This window comes from Vipera berus (assembly GCF_964194415.1).
Source record: "Vipera berus genome assembly, chromosome: Z".
Taxonomy (NCBI): Eukaryota; Metazoa; Chordata; class Lepidosauria; order Squamata; family Viperidae; genus Vipera; species Vipera berus.
In genome coordinates this window covers 101883547-101906729 of record NC_138205.1, presented here as the reverse complement: position 1 = coordinate 101906729, position 23183 = coordinate 101883547, and the positions used below count along the sequence as shown (strand labels likewise).

At 37.4% G+C, this 23183-nt stretch overlaps 1 protein-coding gene across 1 annotated transcript in view; it reads right to left on the bottom strand.

The window, feature by feature from the left end:
• Positions 1-23183, bottom strand: part of SLC25A13 (solute carrier family 25 member 13) — a 156907-nt gene that overhangs the window by 58628 nt on the left and 75096 nt on the right. The window contains exons 5-7 of the mRNA XM_081343773.1: positions 19489-19628; positions 6687-6833; positions 614-752 (exon numbers count right to left, since the gene is read on the bottom strand). Coding sequence (XP_081199899.1) covers positions 614-752; positions 6687-6833; positions 19489-19628 — 426 coding nt within the window. The remainder of the gene's footprint in view (positions 1-613; positions 753-6686; positions 6834-19488; positions 19629-23183) is intronic.

Here is a 23183-nt window from a genome sequence, read left to right as displayed (position 1 = left end):
CAGTTGTGGGCCAGAATGGAAAAAAAGACAGAGAGAAGCGAAAGAGACAGAGATGTGGAAGTTTGCTTGCATGTGTGTCCCAGTAGGTTATATTAATGGAGGTTTGGCACTATAGAGGGAGTTCTCTATAAAAGCGGTTAGACAGAGCTGATAACATCTTGTTCCAGGCTTGTAGATCAGCTTACTGCAATGCCAGTACAACTTTATGGAATTCTTTAACAATCCTTGAAGGTCACTTTAATAGGCTGCCAATTTGGCATCAACCCTAGGAAGTTTTTATACTTTAAAAACATCTTTGCATCCACTGTTCACTCACTGTGCAGCCCAATTTAAGAACTATGATCTTTAAAAATAAAAAGGTAAGTCAAAGTAGATTTACCAGATAATTGTAACAGATGAGTGCAACTGGAAAAAGGAAAGCACAAATAATAGATATATGGAATTCTTTTAATGTTCATAAAATATTTTTTATTGTTTATCATGTAATACCAGATGAGGGAATTATTTATCAATGTTCACCAATCTCATTGATACCTTGAAAAGATGAGGATAATGGAACATTCTCACTCCCCCACACTCCCCCAAAAAGATTCATTATTGAATTTCCACTAACCTTTGGTAACTTCCACGTTTTTTTTATGTCCAGCCAGAGTACTATAGATTTTTCTAATAAGTTCCATATTATTAAGAAGGCTATTAAATCCATTAAAATAGGAAAAACTGACTTGATGAGAAGTAGTACCTCCAGCAGCCTAGAACAGAGCAAGTAATGAGAAAAGCAGGAAGAGAATATTAGACAGAAGTTTATATTTCAATCATATAACTTGAATACATTTGTTGTAATGTGGCGGAAGGCTAGTGGAAGAGAGTTTTCTAAAATACCAATAGAAGTAACAAAGGATTTTTAAAATGGAAAATTTAAAAAAGACCATAATAAATTCTTAAGTTACTGAAGCTAATCATGACCAGCACACAAACTTTTCCCTCTGTTCCAGTGAAACCTAAACAAATACATACACAAAATTATAACATGGCCAATGATAATGTACAGAGTTCAAGTTTCAATTCTGCTGCAGTCAAAAAAATATTATAGTGTGTGCTTTATTTCATCTAATGAGCAAATATTGAAGGGTTAAAATGCAAATAAATATACATTGATTAGGGGGAAAATTGGGGAGAACCATAAAAATAAAAGGATATGATAAAAAGGATAAAGGGGAAATGTCATCGTCTTAGTGCAGAGGACATGACAAAACATACAAACAACAATGAAACATCTCTTAAGATTTTTCAAACTTTGCTTTTACAATTGAGTCATTGATTTCAAAGAAAATCGTATCTTTAAAATACATGTTTTAAAGATACCACTTTACTTGAACATTAAGCTTCCTTAAGTAAAAGATTAAGTAAAATCTTTTCGTTATCCATCAGACATATCCAACTGAATAATTCTGACAGATAAAGCATCACATGTTGCTTTTCCCAAAACACAGAACAGATATTTTTTTTGCCACAAACTGAGTTGACTTTTTAAACAAGGTAAGATAATTCCAGAATATGAAGGAGGCAATTTGTCTATCAGCAATAATTTTGGAAAAATTCACATTAATGAAGTCTTGCATACAATATAAATGTCATGCATCTCAAAATGTAAAACTATGCCCAGCAAATATCTTCTTTCTGTGAAATACAGCACTGATCAGTAGCTGCAGAATTATATAATACAAAAAGAAATGCTTACTAAATTGAATTTTTATCATATAAATAACCTCAAACATAAAGAGATTACAAATTGCATTACATATGGAATATTGCAAAAATGTATGCATTTTCTGGGATGGTGGTGGTGGTGGTGATGATAAAGTTCCCTTTTTTTCTCCTTGAAACATATATACAATTTCCAACATGGATGTATTTTTTCAATTAATCAGGTTATACGCCTATTCAACAAGTTTTCAATTACTGGTTCTTCAATGTCTCAAAAAAGTCTTTCTTTATACTGTTACCTGAATTCCTTAAACTGGAACCACAAGGATTGAAACTTGAACTCTCATGCATTCAAATCAAATATTCAGCTACTAAGCTATGGACCCTGAACAAAAGGAATTAAGTTGAACAGGGCTATGGAAACTTTGTCAGTCAGAGGACCAAATTCCAACCAGTTACATGACATTCCCACTATATGTGGGCCAACAAATGTGAACATATCCAAATTTATTTTTGTTGAAACTTAAAATACAGTTCTATGACCACTGTTTATAAATAGAAATCATTGGATCATGTATAGCTTGTATAAAAAACACTCCAAAAATCAAAGGTGTAAATTTGAATAAAATTTATCAGCATACATTGAAGTTACTGGTTATTTAGTCTATGCATCTTCAGTGGCAAATACTCATTAATAAGTATATGTAATTTCATGTTCTACCCTGGAGAATCAGCAATTGTTAACATCCCAAGGCTGTTTTAATTAGATATGCCATAGAACTGTAATGAGTCTCTCTGAATAGTTGTTTGTCTATCATACCACTTTTGGAATATGAAATGGCCATTTGGTTCAATGTTTGCATTTAACTGCATTGTGTAGTGTCTTCAAAGAGTCTTAATTCAGTCATAAGTCTTTCATTCAGTAATAAGTTCTGGGCTTCTCCAATTTGTTAACCGTAAAAACATGACAGATGTTCAGTGATTTCTAATTTATATTCATTAATTATATTTAAATAAAATACTCAAGTACTAACTAGGCTATAGATCCTTAACGAAAGGGATAAAGTTGAACAGGGTTATGAGGGCCAAATACCAACTAGTTACATGACATTCCTGCCACATGTATCCAATATGTATGCAATATATCAAGATAATCGTTTTAATATAATTTATTAAAGATATTATTACTTTTAATATCAACTCCGATTTTGAAAGCTTAAATAATTTTTGAATTAAAGAAAGCTCAACTCTTTGTATATAGAATTCATGGTAAATCTATTTTAGCAAGTTATCAAAAAGTAACCATGAAATTAATTTGTAGTTGGTACTATCCTCTGCTAAAAATGTATAAATTGTAACCTTTGTCAATTGATTGTGGGGATTGTACAGGAAGCAAACTATTAGTACTGGTTTGGTGGAAACGCTCAAGCGGTCATTACTTTTGGTCAACAGTATTTGAGAAAACTAAAAAGATCACAAAATAACCTTTGACAATAAGCCCAATCATATTTTTTCATCCCTGTACCTATTCTTAATCCTTTTTTTAACTGATATTTTTGATACTACAAAATATTGAAAAGTTTTGCTTTGATCAGTGCAAAAATTACTGAAACATAAACAGAATAGTAAAGAGCTTTATGACTAAGGACAGGTTTAATTAAATTTGGTCACTTATTTCTTAACTATTATAATGAAAGTTTCACAATACATTAGCCTTGTTTACAGAAATACTGCAGTAAGAAAATATATGCTAAATTGACTAGATTTTTCCTTAATCTTACAAAAAAACTTAAAATGATTTTTAAAATTTGATTTTGTTTCATTTTTAGTTTTCCTTATTAAATCCAGTGGGAGGTTTGTCTTTGCCATTATGTTGTCTTAGTTTAATTTAAGAGGTGTTATTTTTAATACTAATATTATAGATATATAATCTATCAATATGCAGTGTGTGTGTGTGTGTGTGTGTGGAGAGACAGAGAGAGAGACAGACAGACAGACAGAGAACAAGAATTGACACATATTGATATTGCTACCTTAGGTTCTAACTAAATGACACTATTAGCCAAACACTTTTGTTCCTTACTCCCTCACCCCCAAAAAACAAAATCAATGGAATAATATAGATGTATTAGAAGGTGGTTGCTATGTTACTATTGTAGCCCAAAGAAACTAAATATGAAGCTTTAAAAAAAAACTATGATAAATAGGCTTTATAATAAGATTCCTTGGCAAGCACAGTAATATTTTTAAAAGAAAATAAACCTTTGTATGTATGAAATATATTGCTAATGAATATACATAATTCTTAAGTCTGCATATGTTCATTCTTGTGACACTAATTTTTTTCAAAGAATTTTGAATTAAGGACTTAATGCACAATCTTATAAAAGCTTTTCAGCAACATTTTCTCCATTCTGTTCTGCAATTTCTGCATGTCAGTCTGTGTTCTGTTTGATTTTTTTGCCCCATCTTCAAAAAGTGGGGGGGGGGGGGAGAGAGAACAAAGCCAGGAAACTACAGACCAATTAGTTTAACATCAATACCTGTGAAGATACTGGAAAAAAATAATTGAAAAACAGATCTGTGAACATCTAGAAACAAATAAAGTTATAACTAGAAGCCAGCATCCTATTAATCACTCTTTCATAAAGGATAAGGTTGTTTCAGTGTTCTACGTTTTGCTTTTCAATCTTACCAGATATGTGCTTTATTGAGTAAGTTTGAATGGACATAATTTTTCAGAAACATACAACATTCTATAGAATGGGTAAATTTAACAACCTTTAAAAGCAACAGAAACATCAAGGTTTGAAATAGTACAAGTGTGAAATTGCTATGTACACTCACAATTCTAAATCATAGAATGAACGATTAAAGAAAGAATGGGCGAGTTTGCCTAAATAGAAAAAACAATTAATTATAAATCACTTTCCTAATGTATTGTTATATGTATTGTAAACCACATCTTTTTTAGACAGCATAGCCAATGAAAGTGTGAATTGAAAAGCTAAGGGTTACAGGTAAATTGCCATTGTAGGAGACCTGTATTAGTTTATGAGAGCAAAAAATGATATGATGGCATTTTTTCTAAATAATAAATTTTACTTAAAGCTTACAACTTTTATAAAAATTTATAGTTGGAAAGGTGCTACTAAACTCCTTCAAATAAATTGGCAATAAAAGAAGTTTTCCACAGCCATTTTGCATCTTATACAAATAAAAAGCACACTGAGAAAGAGTTCATGCATTTACAAAACCCAGTTATGCAATCCAGAACTCCCGAATCATAAGCACTAGTTTCCATTTCAATCATTTGACCTTTTAACATATGGGAGAACTGTAAAAGAAGGCAATCTGTCAGGCCGGAGGATATATCTTATGTTCTCAAAAAGCTATAGCCTGATGTTCAAAGAATGGACTTTGAATCATATAAAAGGGAGACATAGTTATTCTAAAAAGATGCCTTCCTAATATATGAACTTCAGTTCCCAGAATTCCCGTCAGATTTCCCTGAAATCTTGGAGATCGAAGTCCACAATTCTGAATGGAAATGCCTGGATTATAGATAGTCTTCACTTAAGAACCGTGAGTCCAAAATTTTGTTTGTAAGTCATCGCGATGTTAAGTGGTTACTGGGTGACTTGACTCGATTTTATCATTGTTTTTACAATAGTCACAAAGTGAGTCAGTATGGTCATAAAATAATCACACAGTTGTTAAGCGAGACATGTGGTCATTAAGCAAATCCTTTCTTCCAAATGGTCATTTACCGAAAATATTACAAATTTTATTTGAATCTGATTTTTTTTTTAAAAAATTGTTGCTAGTACAGAACTGCACACCTGAATGCCTGCCATAGACTTCCTGTTTCCTAGGGGGGGAAAGGTGCAAAAAACAAAAATACTATCCTAGCTCTATCTATTGGCAGAGATATCTAGTCTGTTCTTTGCCAAACATTGCTCTAAACCACTGTCCTACAGTAATCCTTCCATTTGACCAATACACGTACTTCAACATGGGTTTTGCTGAGAATTCTGGGAATTGGTTCTACATAGAAACTCCTAAGTTGGAGAAAAGTTGTACGAAGTTGAATATGTACAAATTTGGAGATTTGGTCTTATTATAACAAACTGTTGTAACTACTTTGACTTTATAGGAGAGTAGAGATATTTTTTTAAAAAAATATAGAGTAAAATATTGTGTATTTTTAATGCTACTCTTGGGAAAAGACTGGGAAACAGATAACATGAAAATACCCTTATGTAAGAGTGAAATGGTATAGTGGTCTTTTTTTTCTAGTAAGTTGCAAAATGTAAATTTTTTTTTTACAATAAGCAGAATTCCTGAAACAACTGCCAGAAAATGAAATATTACTCTTCAATCTTATTTAGGATCAGATGTAAATTGGTTGCATTTCTAGAATTACTGTTAATATTTATCATATTATATCACATTTAAGACATTATGCAAAGTTTCACGCAATGTGCAATTTAAAAAGTAACATATATCAAAACATGCAAAATATGTGGGAACTTCCAGCTTGCCATCCATTTTTCAGACTGGTGCTATATTAATTGCCAATCTCTGAGTAAGCAAAAAGTTAGTCTTAGAGAAACTAACTTGCATGCATATGCATCCCAACAAGGAAATGAATGAAATTCATTTGTTGAAACAGCACAATTACCCTGATGATGCTAGAGATCATCTGATACAGCTCAAGTGTGCTGGCCAAAACTCTTGACCTAAAGAAACAACATCACAGTCTTATGGTAAATAAAACCTAACTGTCTAAATAGAATTATCATATATAAATTTCTCTTGCATTCAAAGTCTGGATTATGAATACTAGCAAAAATTAAAAGAGAAAACTTTGAAACAGGCACTCATTTTCTATTCTTTTCTATGCATATTCGTTTCAATAGGATGACAATAAAAACAAGGTGTAATTCATATATATTTATAATCAGCAGATAACTTACAGCTACTAGACATTCTTCAACAAAATGTGTTAACATATGAGGTCGGATGGTGACCATAATATCCCTGAAGTCAATGGCTGTGACTCTTCCAGCTTGAGAATTATCTCGTTGCACAAATGCTTGCTTTGCATGTTCCAACTGTATTTCCTATAAAACATAAACAATAATTAAATATCATTTCTATCTCTGTTATATTCTGCCTCTTTAATTTATCTTAGTAAAGACTTGCATAGGTCTTTAAAAAGCAGAACATCATTATACCAAGAATCAAGAACTTCCTTCCATCTACTACTGAGCTACATTTCCTAAGTAACTTGCAACATTGATTATTTCAACTGCTGGGATTTTACCCTGTTGACCTTTAGAAGACATTTACTCCTTTATCATCTATATGTTGTGCTTAATTCTGAAAACAGCTTGAAAATCTTATCCATACTAGATATTCAATCTGTCTCATAGCAGGAAGTTGTTCAAAGTTTATTAAAGCTTACAAAGATAGTATTTGTAGCAGGGGATTAATACAAAACGGTAACTCAGAGTGCAGATGAACATTTAAGTAGCACCTATTTTCAATCCCTTAAATTAAATGTGTTTTTCCCAAGGAAGACAAGACGGTTCCACAAGTCCAAGAAATAATACATTTTTAAGGGAGCTGGAACACCCCTTCTTACTTTAACTTACCCCTTATATATAAGTCTAAGTACTATTGCTGTTGCTATTATTTTATCACTTTTAAAAAATATTTCCAAATATATGCTTTTATAATTCAATTCTGGAATGCTTGTTGAAAATGATATTTGTCAATATGAACTACCATGTTTCCCTAAAAATAAGACCGGGTCTTATTTTGGGGGTAGGCCTTCCTTCACCTCCGGCACCGACAGCCCCACCCAGCCGGTCTACTTCTTCTTTGGTCAAAGCTCTTTAGCTGCATTCGGAACTGCATTTTGCAGTCAGGCCTGTTAGAAGGCCTAAGCAGCCGAGTACCAAGCTATAGATTCAATCCATAGCTTGGTGCTCAGCTGCTGAAATCTTGCAGAACCAAGCTATGGATTGAATCCATAGCTCAGTTTTTTGCTGCACAGGCCTTCTGGAAAGCCCTGTGATTGAGAAATGCAGGCCTGGCTGCAGAAGAAGGAATGGGATGGCAAGGAGAGCCTGGCTGCAAGGTAAGTGGATGTGGGGCAGTTGGGGCAGTTCCATACCCCCACCCCTGCCATAGCTTTTTATTTAGGTATGTGCCTCACCCCAAAACTAGGGCTTATTTTGGGGATATTAGGCCTTACTTTCGGGAAAACAAGGCGATAACATGTAGCAATGGAAATAGTTGTTCTGAGTCAATTAGTTGTGCCAATCAATCAAAACATCAGTTATGACTTAACTTAATTCTTCCCGCCTGGACAGTGTAATGGCTTTTTGAACTATAGCAAGAAAAGGGAAGAATTTGCACATAGATGGTACCCCAGTTCCTGTTGTTAACAGTAAATAAATCTTAAATAAACACGTATTGTGCCTTCTAGGTACAGTATTCAGACTGTGAACATCAAAGAATGAAGCTATTTTTAAAATTACGGAGAAAGATTACATCATCTGCAGTTGAGAGAACACTTGTCAAGCTTTTAGGTTGTATTGAGAAGCAGTTTTCTTTCCCCCACCCCTTTTCTTCTCTTTTTATCTTTTTTTTTGCAATGCCAGCTTAAGCTATACTTCACTGACTTCACTTACACCTACTTTTTTGTACATTGCAGGGAACATCACATACCAATGGCAGAAATTAAAGGATATTAGGAATAATTAATAAGGCTTCTCTGATTTTCCAATTAAATCATCCTAGCAAAGTTCTTATTTTGCTTACTGAGTTGGAGTACTTGATTTATTTTAGCCACTTTTTCCAGCTTTGATAGTTTCCCTTGCTGGATAAGGCAGGTGGTGTAATTTTGGACACTTAAACAGTGCTCACTCAATTTGCCTAGCATAATGATTAAACTTGCAAGATCGTACATTATATTGCTTTGCTTTAGGGTAGTAGATTTGTTGTTAATATTACCAATCTCTATTTGAAAATTCTATCTGCACTTTTCCATTTGTACATGTGATTTCAATGAGCCTGATAGGTAGGCAAAAATGATAACTATTAACAACCCAATGAGTTACATAATTGGAATAGGCCTCTCTGATCAGAATACATCCAATAGCTCATACCATTTTTGTTTTAAGATATTTTGTATTAATAAAGATGTTAACAATTAAGTACTTTTCCCTACACTGACTACCTTATATACTTGAGTATAAGCCGAATTTTTCAGCCCACTTTTTGGGCTGAAAAATTCCACTTCGGCTTATACTCCAGTCAACAAAAAAAACTTACAGAGGACTTGTGCGCGGCCGAGGCTTTGGTGCTTCCGGGATCGCGCGCACCTCTCCCAAGCCACCGCTGTCCGGAGACCTGCCGAAGTTTGGGGAGGTTTGGGGAGGTGCGCGCCTCCCCAAACCTCCCCAAACGTCGGCAGGTCTCCGGACCTCCGCGCCCTGCCTGCCTGCTTCTTTCCGCAGCGGAAAGAAGCAGGCAGGCAGGGCGCGGAAGTCCGGAGACCTGCCGACGTTTGGGGAGGTTTGGGGAGGTGCCCAAACCTCCCCAAACGTTGGCAGTTCTCCGGACCTCCGCACCCTGCCTGCCTGCTTCTTTCCGCAGCGGAAAGAAGCAGGCAGGCAGGGCGCGGAGGTCCGGAGACCTGCCAACGTTTGGGGAGGTTTGGGGAGGTGCGCGCGCACCTCCCTAAACCTCCCCAAACTTCGGCAGGTCTCCGGACGGCGGCGGCTTGGGAGAGGTGCGCGCGATCCTGGAAGCACCGAAGCCTCGGCCGCGCGCAAGTCCTCGGTAAGCTCCGGGCGGTCACTTGCTTCGCGTCTCCTGAGGGAAGGGGGGGCGACTGGAGCGGGCGTGTTTCCTCGCCTGCTGGGCGCCGCGATTTGCCCGGGGAACGCGCGGGCCCCGAATGGCAGCGTGGAGCGAGGAAGCGGACAGCCAGGGCTTCCCCGAGAGCCGCGGCCACACAGGGTATTCCTGTGTATTCAGGCTTGCAAAATGGCGGATCGAGCCTCTGCTGGCGGCAGAGGCTTGCAGAGCGCGGATCCAGCCTCCGCCGGCGGCGGAGGCTTGCAGAACGGCGGATCGGCTTATACTCGAGTCAATAACTTTTTCCAGTTTTTGGGGGTGAAATTGGGGGTCTCGGCTTATACTCGAGTCGGCTTATACTCAAGTATATACGGTATATTGTACAGCCTTATTTTTTCTTATACAAGTCATAAAGACCAACAGCTCTACTATGATCATGGGTTTTGGAAGTGATGGTTTCATCTGTTCCTCCTAAACACCCTATTTCCATCTTAATCGCCATTATTAAACTAGAAATATAGGAAAATATTTTTTTTTAATTTTATTTATCTTTTCTATCCACTTTATCCTTCTGTATTTATGTCTTCTTACATTGAAAACTAGGGACACCAGGCGCACATTTATTGTTATATATACCAGTTTGAGAAAGTTATAGGCTGATGTATAACTATAGCGTAAGTGCTTTAATAAATAAAATAGGTTTTATTTTAATAATTTAGATTGGCAAAAGCATAAATTTTGTGCTTTTCCAATTAAACAATGCAAGGATAAGAATATTTGTAATAAACATTGAAAAGGAGGCATCCTTTTATCTTTTATAGCCACAAAAGGTTAGATGTTCAGCAATTAACACATCCAAAATTAGATTTTAAGAATTGGACAAATGAATACATTTTGAAGTTTCTAAATGTAACAACAATTCTATCCCCCTGGAGACACTGTCTGTCTTTTCAAGGGGATGAGTAAAACACCAGGTTGCTTTTCTAGAGCTAATACTATTCGATTGATGTTACTTATTTGCAGGTCAAAGTACCTGCAACGTAAAAAATGACATAAGTGCATATATATGCTTCTGTCAATTGAGAAAACCATCTCTTTCATCAGTGTCTTGCTCCCCCAACGTGTAAAATGATTTTTAACTGGCAGATGAAATAGAACCGACTTACAAACTGGGGCTATGCTAAACAGCAAGTGATTGGATGTGACCCTCATGACTGTCCTGGAAATGACAAGGGTCCAGCCCCTGCCACCGTGGTGCCGGCCTGGCCCAGGCAAGCACTTGTCCAGGGTACATGTACAGGAGGGGGCAAGCGCACGTGGGCTGGTGGAGCCCAAACAGCTACAGCTTGTTGGCTCTTCGACCACTCATTGGCCTGCAACAACAGCCAGTGACGTCCAATAAGCCGCAATTGGCCCCTGCAGCGCACTCTCACACCTTGGGGCCCAGCAGCAGGGCTACTCCACCCCTCAGCAGCAGGAGCCCTGCTGCCTCTCCGCCCTCCTCCAGCCTGGGGAAGCATCCCCACAAACTGAAGACCCAGCAAACATACAACAATTGAGCCCCATCTCACTCAATCTTTGTAACTTTAAGATGGCTGGACTTCAACTCCCAGAATTCCCCACCAGCAAAGATCTGGACTGAAAGTATAAAGGGTAAGTCCTTGCTCTAAAGTCCAGGTTGGGTGGCACTGCATAGAGGCCCATAACCCTTCATTGGCACACCACACGTTAAACAACTGGCACCCAACACCTGATGGGCATCCTCCCCCATGAGCCCCATCCCCTTGCCCCCTGGATCCCCAAACCACATTATGCTCTGTGGCTTTGTGGAAAATGTATGGAAGTCAGTGGAGGGACGCTTTGGGTCTCCCCACAAAGGACAGACCCACAGACCCTGAGAGAACTAACCAGCATTGCTTATGAAAGCTATGAAATATGGATGGATATTTCAGGGATTTTGAGCTCTATTTCTGGGCTTCTTGGACATAGGAGAGTTATTGGGAAAAGATGGAGCAAGTGTTTCCTTGTTTCCTACTTGGGAAAGCTGGATGTGTCTTGATTTCTCCCACCCCTCCCCCCTACAATCAGAGACTGAAAGGCAGCCCTAAAAATATCATAATCTGATCAGAAATGGAGGTAGCTTAACTAGAAAGGCTGAGTAGCCCTTGTAACTGCTAGACCAGCTTCGGAGTGATGGTGGATTGCTGATTTTTTCCTCCATACATACAGGATCTCTCTTGTATAAAATAAAAAATTTCAACTGCATCAAAGAGAGCTGTAGTCACTTGCTTTCTCTCCATAGATGCTGTGATGTTGCTAAACCTGCTCAAAACATCCGGACTTGCAGCATCCTACAGAGCCTCCAGAGTGGATGCCTAGCATGCTCACAACTGCTTGCCTCACGCAGCACCTAGGACTTTGAGCTTATTGTCCAGTCTCATCCTCCATACATACATGCCTTGTTTGTGGAGCTACTGTGGCTGTATTTAAAGAATATAACTTGAGACAGCACTATGAGAGAAAACATCAGGACAAGTACAAAAATTTGAACATGGAGCAGAAGCTACAGAAGGTGGAAGACTTGAAAAAGAGCCTGATGTCATGGCAGCATATGTTCACAAGAGCAAAATCACAAAGTGAAGCTGCTGTGAAATCTAATTTTATAGTGGCAGAAGAGATAGCTAAATCAGCCCAGCCATTTACAGAGGGGGAGTTTTTGAAGCGCTGCATGATTAAAGTGTGTGAAATCTTGTGTCCAGACCAAAAGCAAGCACTTCTGAACGTAAGCCTAAGCAGAAATACTGTTGTTGATCGTATAAGTGAGCTTGCTACTGATTTACAAGGACAATTGATTGAAAAGGAAAAAGAATTCATTGCTTATTCCCTTGCTGTCGATGAGAGCACTGAAAATCTCTGACACGGCACAGCTGACAATATTCATCCGTGGAGTGGACTCAAGTTTGTGCATTACGGGGGAACTTTTGGATATAAAATCAATGCATGGCACTACCACAGGAAAAGACATATTTGAAGCAGTATCCAAATGTGTAAATGACATGAAACTGCCTTGGAACAAACTTACAGGACTCACAACAGATGGAGCACCTTCAATGTGCGGGGAAAAGAGTGGATTGGAGAAGATGAGAGAGAGAAGAGAGAGAAGATGAAGAGCGAGAATTGCACAACTGAGCTGACAGCATATCACTACATCATACACTAGGAAACACTATGCGGCAAAGCCCTGAAGATGGAACATGTAATGCACACTGTAACATAGACAGTTAACTTTATAAGAGGCAAAGGTTCAAATCAATGTCAATTTAAATCTTTTCTTGAAATACATTCTGAACTTGGTCATCTGCCTTAGAAGTGCAATGATGGCTAAGTTGAGAAAAAGTGCTCAATAGATTTTTTGAATTGCATATGGAAATCTGTCAGTTTATTAAAAGTAAAGGAAAAGTATTGCAGGATGAAAAGTGGCTGTGTGAATTAGCTTTTCTGTGTGACATAATTAAGTATCTCAGTGCACTAAACCTTCAGCTTCAGGGACAGGACCATGTGATCACAGACATGTATGATGCAGTGAAAGCCTTTCAAGTAAAGCTGTAACTGTGGGAGACTCAGATGCAGCAAGGAAACTTGAGTCATTTTCCCTGTTGCCAAACAGTAAAAAACCAAGTCTCCACCACTGTGTTCTCAAATGTTCAATTTGCTGATAAACTGAGCACACTTCAGATGGAGTTTACTCGTTGCTTTGATGATTTTGAAACACAGAAATTCAATTTTGGACTGCTTAATAATTCATTTTCAGTTGATGCGGAGAAAGCACCTGTAAATATCCAAATAGAGCTGATAGAACTCCAATGTAACAGCACACTTAAGACAAAGTATGATTCTGTAGGATCTGCACAATTCATCAGGTTCATCCCTGAAACGATGCCCCAGCTCTGCCTACAAGCTGCTTGAATGCTCTGCATACCTGTTAGTACATACCTGTGTGAGCAACTTTTCTCAGTGATGAGGATGAAGAAAAGTGCACACAGAAGTCTTCTCACTGATGCACACCTCCACTCTATCCTGAGAGTTTCCACAGCTCAAAACCTAACCCCAAATATGGATGAACTTGTAGCCAAAAAAAGATGCCAAACATCCAGTTCGGACAAAATGGCATGAGAGAGACCTAAAAAGCTTGTGCTTTTTCTTTGTTTTAAATTTGTTTTTACAGATTTATTTGAAATAAATAATTTATTTGTTCATATTTAAAATTTTAATTCTTTTTACTCCACTTCTTAGAAATAATACACTTCTGAACTAATATGATACAATAGTCTTACATGCAACTGGCCCTTTGAGGGCAACCATGATGCTAATGTGGCGAAGGTTTGCAGGAAGCAGTTTCCTACAAGTCCAACCTCTGCCTTGAAAGATCTCTGGAGAGGAGTAGGGGGTGCGTGAGGGAAGGTTGGTCCAACAAGCCAGCATCCTTACCATGCACGATTGGAAATGGGGATTCCCTTTCAAGAAGGACCAGCTTCCCTCATGCAGGCCTGGAAGTGCTGCTCCCCTGCTTCTTCCTCTTGCTCTCCAGAGATCTGTCAAGGCAGAAGTTGGACTCGGAGGAAACTACATACACACACACACACACACACACACACACACACACACACTCCCCCCAAGCTTGGAGACTTGGACACTATCCATATCTGAGTTAGCAAACTGCCAATCATGCCTGGGCTTGGGGAGAAGCCCGCTCCTTCCTCTCTGGATAAAAGTCCCCAAACTTGGAATGCATTGTCTGTGTGCACGCATGCACACATGCTTGCTACTAGCAGTTTGGAGACGTGAAGAGCTTGTGGGGCACCGAGTTGTCCTCACATTGAGTTAGCTGGTGCAACTTGTTCCATCCTGACCCAGCTATCTTGTGTCAGCTGCACCAAGTGAGCAGCTTTGAGCTGGCCATGCCCACCTGGTCATGCCTGGCCAGCCCTTTGAGGGCAACCATAAGGCTGATGTGGCCCTCAACAAAATTGAGTGACATCCCTGAGCTAGAGGATTGATGTTGCCAAGAGAACTTTGGATTACTGGACCATGATCTGCACTACCTCCATGATGAGTGTTGGCAAGGTATGGGCTGAACCACAGGAAAACTGGGAAGAATCTTTTCAGAAAATGATTGGCTCAATTTATCAGGAGGCCTTTAAATTAAAATTGAGGGGGGAGGGTGACAAACCTTTAGGATCTCAAGGACCTAATTACAAGCAAACAAATCAAATAAAGAGGTAAGGAGAGATGGGAAGGAAGACAAACTCTTTAAGAAATAGGATATATAGGAAGTATACCTAGAATCAGATATAAAGAGCTCAAATGCCTATATGCAAAAGCTCAAAATTTGGAAAACAAACAGGGTGAACTTGAATTATTAATACATGAGGGTAGATATAATATAATTGCCATTACTGAAACTTGGAGGGATAAAACCTAGGACTGGAATGTACTGACAGAAGGATACAAACTGTTAAAAAAACCAGTCCCCATTTAAAAAGGAGGTGGAGTTGCATTATATGTAAAAGATGACTATATTGCTATGGAAATGCACAAAACCAAAGATGAAAACCTCCTAGAATGTGTATGGATAGAATGCATATAAAAGGGAAAAAAAGAATGACATTCCCATAGGTGTATACTACAGGCCACTCAACCAAGCAGAAAAAATAGATGTACTTTTTGGTAACCAATTAACAAATATATGTAGGAAACATACTACAATAGTAATGGCAGACTTTAATTACCCTGACATCAACTGGAAGACTAATTCTTCATCAAGTGAGAGATTGAACAGGTTTCTGACCAACCAAAAGGTAGAGGAACTAGAGGGACAGCCATATTGGACTTGGACTGATGGAGGGAGTTGAAATTACAGGAACACTGGGTGAGAGTGACTATGTCATATTGGAATTCAATATAATGCAAACACAAGCTATAGAAGATAATCATACCAGAGTCTCAGATTTTAAAAGAACTGATTTTAACTCAAAGAGAGAGAATGTGGGAAAGATTCCTTGGATGAAAATTCTAAAAAGATTCCAAGAAGCTTGGGAAACTCTGAAAAATATAATCATTAAAGCCCAGTCCAGTACAAGACCACTGAAAAAGAAAAACAAGAAATTCAAGAAGAAACCAGCATGGTTGCACAAAGATTTCTCTGATAAACTGAAAGATAAAAAGGATAAGTACAAAAAATGGAAAGAGGGACACATAACTAAAGCAGAATATCAGCAGATAACCAGAATAAGTTGTGTATCACTTGAGTGAATTAAGGAAATGCTAGATGATAAGCAATCAGTATATTTCAGTTACTTTGTACATTGTTTTGAAAGTAACCTTCACCAAGCAAGGCAGGAAAGAAGTGAGAGACTTAGTTTCTGAATGGCAAGTATCTCATTGAAAGCTGAGATAAGGAAGTGGGTTGCTGAAGACTGCCAAGATACATGTGTGAAACTACTAAAAAGTAGCTGATGCCAGATATCACCAACCTGGTTTCCTCTAGATTTTGAAGCTGCAGTTCCCAAGATTTGCAGCCTGAAGAATTCTCAGGCAGCATAGGCTTGATAATGGTGTGATGTTTATGGAGCAGAAATCGTAAAAGGCTGGGGAAAGCTGACATATACATAGTCATGCTTATGTTGCAGCATAATGCTATGGCATCTCTTAAGGAGAGTACAAAATGGAGAATATGTGGTTCATAATTTTGTGGCATACAAACTGTACCTTAGGTTGCAGATAAATTACATTGAAGGCCAGACAAGGAACAATGGACAGAAACTGATCAAGAAGAGATTCAACTTAGAAATAAGGAGAAATTTTCTGACAGTGAGAACAATCAAGCAATGGAACAGTTTGCCTTCAGAAGTTGTGGGTGCTTCATCACTGGAAGTTTTCAAGATAGCCACTTGTCAGAAATGGTATAGGGTCTCCTGCTTGAGCAGGGGGTTGAACTAGGTGACCTACAAGGTCCTTTCCAACTCTGTTATTCTGTATTGTCCAGTCCTTCACTGATCCAGCTATTAAATTTTAAATATCTTAAGAAAGTGGATATGTACGTACAAAATAATACTTTAAAAACCCAGTGGTATCACATGTGGTGCAGATTATCAAAGAATTCACATAGTGAGAGAACTATGAGTCCTGTTGTCTTAAGTGACCAATTCATATACAAGAAAAGCTTCAAAAAACAAGGTTAAATAATAAAACTTGCTTAAATTGCTAAATTTAAGATAAAGATAAATATCATTCAAAGAACAGCTTCTGTAACTAAGTTTACAACAGAAGGTTCTTTTGTCTAGAAGCCATGCATTTAAACTCAAGAATAGTTGTAAGAAGGCTACATAAAACAGCCTTTTACCTAGATCTTTAAGGACAAACATTAAGACATATAGATTAAGAGATTTGGAAAGATCCATATACCAGGATGGAAAATCCAAATTGAATACAGCACTTCTCCATGGTATTGTTACAGAAGAGACAATCAGGTTTTAATCAGTTTCCAAACAATAAAGATGGGCTGATCTGAAGTCAAGTGAAGTCAGTAAAATGACAGTCATTACAACTAATAGAATGTGATTAAATTATATGAGACATCTAATATCCTCTTCAGACAAAGAATTAATTAGACTCTACTCCACCAAGTCAATTTGAAGCATTTGTCCTAGCAGCATTATCTTAATTATTCCTCATCAAAATGATAACACTTCCTACTGTGAACTAACATCATTATGTAAACAAAATTACAGACTCCATATTCCTGAAATATGATCCTTTGTCAAAACTCTCTTGTGTAACAGCTCTTTATAACACATCCAATTGAAACAACAGTAACACTCATCTAGCCTTGTCTGATGGTATCAAGTTATTTTAGCAATAGTTGTATCAACACTTATTCAAAGTAAGTTCTATTCAATGAATTGTATTGAAATATAACATATATTAGTGGAATTTACAGTAAAAAACTATGGAAATTGTAATAAACATAGATTAACCACTGATTTTAAAAACATATGGTGAGTAATTGCCACCTACAAGTATATTAAAGCTATACAGAGTCCACAATTTACAACTACCCTTGCGACCATTGTTGAGTTCTGTAGTCATAAAATGAGGCATCACATTACTGCACCAACTTACAATGGCACTCCGTGCGGTAGTTAATTGAGAATTGCAGACCATTATGTGGGAACCCCTTCCTAATCCAAGCCATTCAGATTGAGTCCTGTCCAGCCCCAAGCTTAAATAAGATAAGAGACTGTCTCCAATTCCCCCCACCTGTTTAATCCCCCTCCCTGCCCTTTGGTCACCTGGTACCTTTTCTTGCAGGACATCAAGCAGAGGAAAAATCACATAGTTCTGGGGCTGTTTGCCATGCCTCAGTGAGTTGCAGCTGCCCAGCCCGCGAACATTCAGACACTCAGCTGCCTTCTCTCCTAGTTCCTTGCACTGACTTTTTGCCTTTTATGCCCAGCTACCATGGCCAAAGAAGAAACGTTTTGCTGCCTTTGCTGTCTTCTTTTTGAGCCCATGGCTAATATGCTACCCTGGGACTCCACCTCACTTGTGAATGCTTCTTTGACATGGTTCCTTATCTTGTTCCAGCAGCATGGCACCAAGCCGCAGTACCCACAAATACCTAGCAAGTATTTGTTTGCCTAGTTGTCTTCTTTCCCAGTTACTCATACTGACCTTTTGCTTTCGCATGCAGCCACCACAACCAAAGCAGAATGCCTTTCCTATTTCCTTTTGGGACCCAGCTTTCTGGAAGCTGTGCTACCTTCAGAAAGCTGCAGGCAGGCTGCCAAGTCCCCAAATCCTGATCATGTGACTAGAGGAACACTGCAAATGTTATAACTTTGGACACAGGTGGGAAGTCCATTTTTTTCAGCATTGTTCCAACTTCAAACAATTGCTGAACAAATGGGCGTAAATCGAGAACTACTTGTATATTTATTAGAGAGAGAGAGAGAGAGAGAGAGAGAGAGAGAGAGAGAGAGAGAGCAAACATAACATTGTGAACTAATTAGACATTGAATTTCTTGGATGCTAGTCTTTTATAAGCCATGCATGCAGGTGTAGTGTCATGTGTGGATGACCACAGGAAATGAAGGAAAGAGATGCTGCCTAGGAAACAAACAGAAAAGAGGCAGGAGTCCAGTGGCTTAATGGTGAGAGAAAGAAACTTAGGAAGGACCCATCCTAATTGACAAAATGATTAAAAGTAACAGTGAGAAGTTTTTGCAAGATTCTGATGATGTAGCTTTACTATATCAGATTATAGCTCATATTGAAATGTTTCCTGGTTTACATGGGAGAGCTGACATCAATTTCACACATTCCATTACAACTTGGAAGGTTTAAGTATCCCATCTGATCTACATCCAGCTGTATACAGATTCTGTTTGTAGATTTTGCTGCTTTACTCGGAGGAGTTTCTTGTATATGAAAGAATCTTGGAATCTAACGTTGCTGCTTACAAAACTTTTTGATAATGTCTATCTAGGTTGTATCTTATTTGATGACAACTAAAAATACCCTGCTCTAGTTACAATCATCCAATGTAGCTTATCTATATAAATGAAAAGTAAACTCCTTTGTGAACTCCTAAGAACCACACTTATAAAATTTAAAATGCTGACTGGATCCTCTTCCAAAAATGTGCTGCCTCCAAATGCCAAAAGTAAAATTACCACTTATGCAGCAATTTAATTGTTAGTCAACTGCATCCAATGAAAGTGCATACAAATATTTAGCAATCTAATAATACCTGTAAATAAAAAGAAATCTATATGGAAAAATATATAGCATTTTAAAAACTCTTCTTATTTTTTATTAAGATTTAAAATTATTGTCAAAACTCACCAATAAGAATTGGGTGAACTCTGCGTATGTTAGACGCCTTTTCCGATCTTTTCCAAAATGTAGCTGCACAAATTCAGAGTTCCAATTAAAAGGAATACGCCGGTGAATTGTGGTCTGGCCAAATACTTGTTTAACATCCTCTGGGAAAGAAAATAAAAACAGAAATAACTGACTTAGTGTAAACAGATCTGAAGCAAACCTGATGTAATCTTTGACAGGATTTGTAATAATAATAATGATGATGATGATGATGATGATAATGAGGAGGAGGAGGAAGAGGAGGAGGAAGAGAAGGAGGAGACGACCTTGGAGGTCATCTAATCCAACCACCTGCTCAGGCAGGAAACCCTATACCATTTCAGACAAATGGCTGTCCAGTCTCTTCTTAAAAACTTCCAGTGTTAGAGCATTCACAACTTCTGGAGGCAGGTTGTTCCACTGGTTAATTGTTCTAACTGTCAGGAAATTCCTCCTTATTTCTAGGTTGCTTCTCTCTTTGGTTAGTTTACATCTGTTGCTTCTTGTCTTGCCTTCAGGTGCTTTGGAGAATAGCTTGACTCCCTCTTCTTTGTGGCAACCCCTGAGATATTGGAAAACTTAAATAAATCTTAACTAATTTATCTGCAACCTAAGGTACAGTTTGTATGCCACAAAATTATGAACCACATATTCTCCATTTTGTACTCTCCTTAAGAGATGCCATAGCATTATGCTGCAACATAAGCATGACTATGTATATGTCAGCTTTCCCCAGCCTTTTACGATTTCTGCTCCATAAACATCACACCATTATCAAGCCTATGCTGCCTGAGAATTCTTCAGGCTGCAAATCTTGGGAACTGCAGCTTCAAAATCTAGAGGAAACCAGGTTGGTGATATCTGGCATCAGCTACTTTTTAGTAGTTTCACACATGTATCTTGGCAGTCTTCAGCAACCCACTTCCTTATCTCAGCTTTCAATGAGATACTTGCCATTCAGAAACTAAATCTCTCACTTCTTTCCTGCCTTGCTTGGTGAAGATTACTTTCAAAACAATGTACAAAGTAACTGAAATATACTGATTGCTTATCATCTAGCATTTCCTTAATTCACTCAAGTGATACACAACTTATTTTGGATACACACACAGCTGATTTTTACTAACTACACAAATGACAGTCCAGTTACTTATACAGCTTCAAAATAGCCCATTATATGAAACAACCTACTCACCTTTGCTTTTCATAAAGAGCAGTGTAGAGCAGAACAGAACAGAGCAGAACAGAACAGGTTTGGCCAAGTGTGGTTAGACACACAAGAAATTTGTCTCCAGTACAGAAGCTCTTAATATTCATGCAAAGTAACAGAGTGATAATAATCATAATAGTAATAATATTCATAAGACGGGGGTAGTAAAGGAGGATAAAAATGCTACAAACATTACACACACACACACACACACACACACATTAGAGAGTACTATAAGGATTAGGTGTTCAACAGACTGATGGCATGAAGGGAAGATGCTGTCCCTGTGCCATGTTGTTTTGGCATGTAATACCCTACAATGGTGTCCTGAGGGGGAGGAATAGAAGCTATGTCTAGGATATTAGGGTCTGTAGATATTTTCTCAGGCAGGCCTCCTTCTGATCTGCCCAATATGCAGGTTTTCTATGGAAGACAGCTGGGTTGCAATTGTTCTTTCTGCAGTCCTAACTATCCACTGGAGTCTGTCTGTACCTGTTCTGTTTGGTCGTTGTTCCAAACAAGACAATAGTAGAAGGACAAATTAAAGGCTCGGTATTTCCTTTGTAAAACTGTATCAACTGTATTCCAAAGGTTTGCGCTTTCTAAATACCATGGGATCACAAACAAATCACTGCTTCCTTTCCTCCTTTAGTTTGTATACCTCAAAATTGCAACCTGTGTTTTTAAGATGCAGTGTTGTAATTTGATCTCAGAGTTTTATATTTTACCTCATATTTATCTCTTTTATTCAGATATGAAAAAGAAAATCGCCTTTGTTCTTTTTTGTTTGTACCTTGCATTTCCCTCTCATCACGTTATGATTCACAAATTCCTATAGAAACTCAATGGATTTTTAATTTTTCCATTACCTCTACAGAACAATCTTTATTTCACACATAGATATATCAGCTAAAATAGATAATATAAATAAAGTAAATAATTGATCATACTTGTTCATATTTATTTACTAAAATAAATGTCAGATTTATTTTAATACTGAAACTATTTTTCATTCATATAGCATATATAGTGCAAATTGGAATTATGGACTTTTACCTACCTTATCCACTCCTGTCCTTTTGAAATTTTGTGTGTGTGTGTTTGTGTGTGTGTGTGTGTGTGTAAATCTACTTACTGTTGTTAAGAAATAAATAAGTTACTACAATAATCTTAGCTAGACTTTTAAAAATATAAAACCATGGAAAATTAAAGTTAGGAGCTAGGAACCTCCAGATATTTTGTTAAATTCCAACTGCCATCAGGTTCACCCAATACAGTCAATGAACAAATGTGATAACTATAATTTGGCATCACTTGAAGAAGCCATGATTAAAAGGTAAAAAGTCTTCATTGTATAATTTAAATCTTATTTAGGTATTATTTTTATGATTATAATTATATGGAAGGTAAAGCGGATAGTATCCTGTCCCTATAATTTGTATATTACTGACTGTTTATTTGCTTCTCTTATTTATTTATAATGTATGAAGAACAACAAAAGTTCTTCTCCTGGACCCCATCAGCCAAAATTATCATTAGCAAAGGTTCAAAACCTGTTTTCTAAATTATTGTTACAAAATGTATAAACATTCATTTATCTACTGATCAGACTGCCCTCATGTATACAAAACATTTGGTAAAATATTCTCTATTTTTTTGCCAGTGTTACATATTTAAAGAAATTCACAGAAGAAAACAAGCACACCTTTTCATAGTAGAAGGAATGGAATGGAAGATCATGAAGAGGATGAAGAAGTTCTACATTTCCACTATGTCTTATCTGTTGAATGGATGAAAGCCAGTTGTTTTTCCTGGGAGAGGGGATACGTCCCAATGGCAATTGCCCCACTAGCAGGAAAGGGGGGCAATACTTGACTTAAGAATTCAATTTTTTTAGAATAAATATTCAGATTGTATCCACAGAATGCTGCAGTGACACTCCTGACTACAATGTCATAAAAAGGACTGTAAAATACTTCTCTGCAGCCAAGCAATTAGGTCAAAAATACTTTTATTTTTCATTAAGACCTTAAAAAGGGAAAAAAAACTTACAACCTGATACATGTCTTATCCTACTGATATGATTTACAATGTATAGTACTATGAAAGGCAAGGTTCTCTTCTGCTATACAACCAGCAAAAGGCCAATGGGAGATTTCATAAAAAGTTACATTGCATAGTGGGGTAGGTAGAAGTAGCAATATTTGTACCAGTACTAAGGATGCCTTTTCAATGCTTTTGACAAGTCTTTTTAACAATAGTTCAAGATCTGATAGAGATGAAAGAAACTTAAAATTGGATCACAGCTCTAATATTCAAACCTTAAAGAAAATGGATATAAAAGAAGATATTTTGGCATGTATACCACAGCACTGGAAGACAATGGAAAACATCACGGAAAACCATTGTTCATTGTTTTAGAGTTTTAGCAAAATTCTGTTGCCCTTGATATAGATTTATTTGTCCA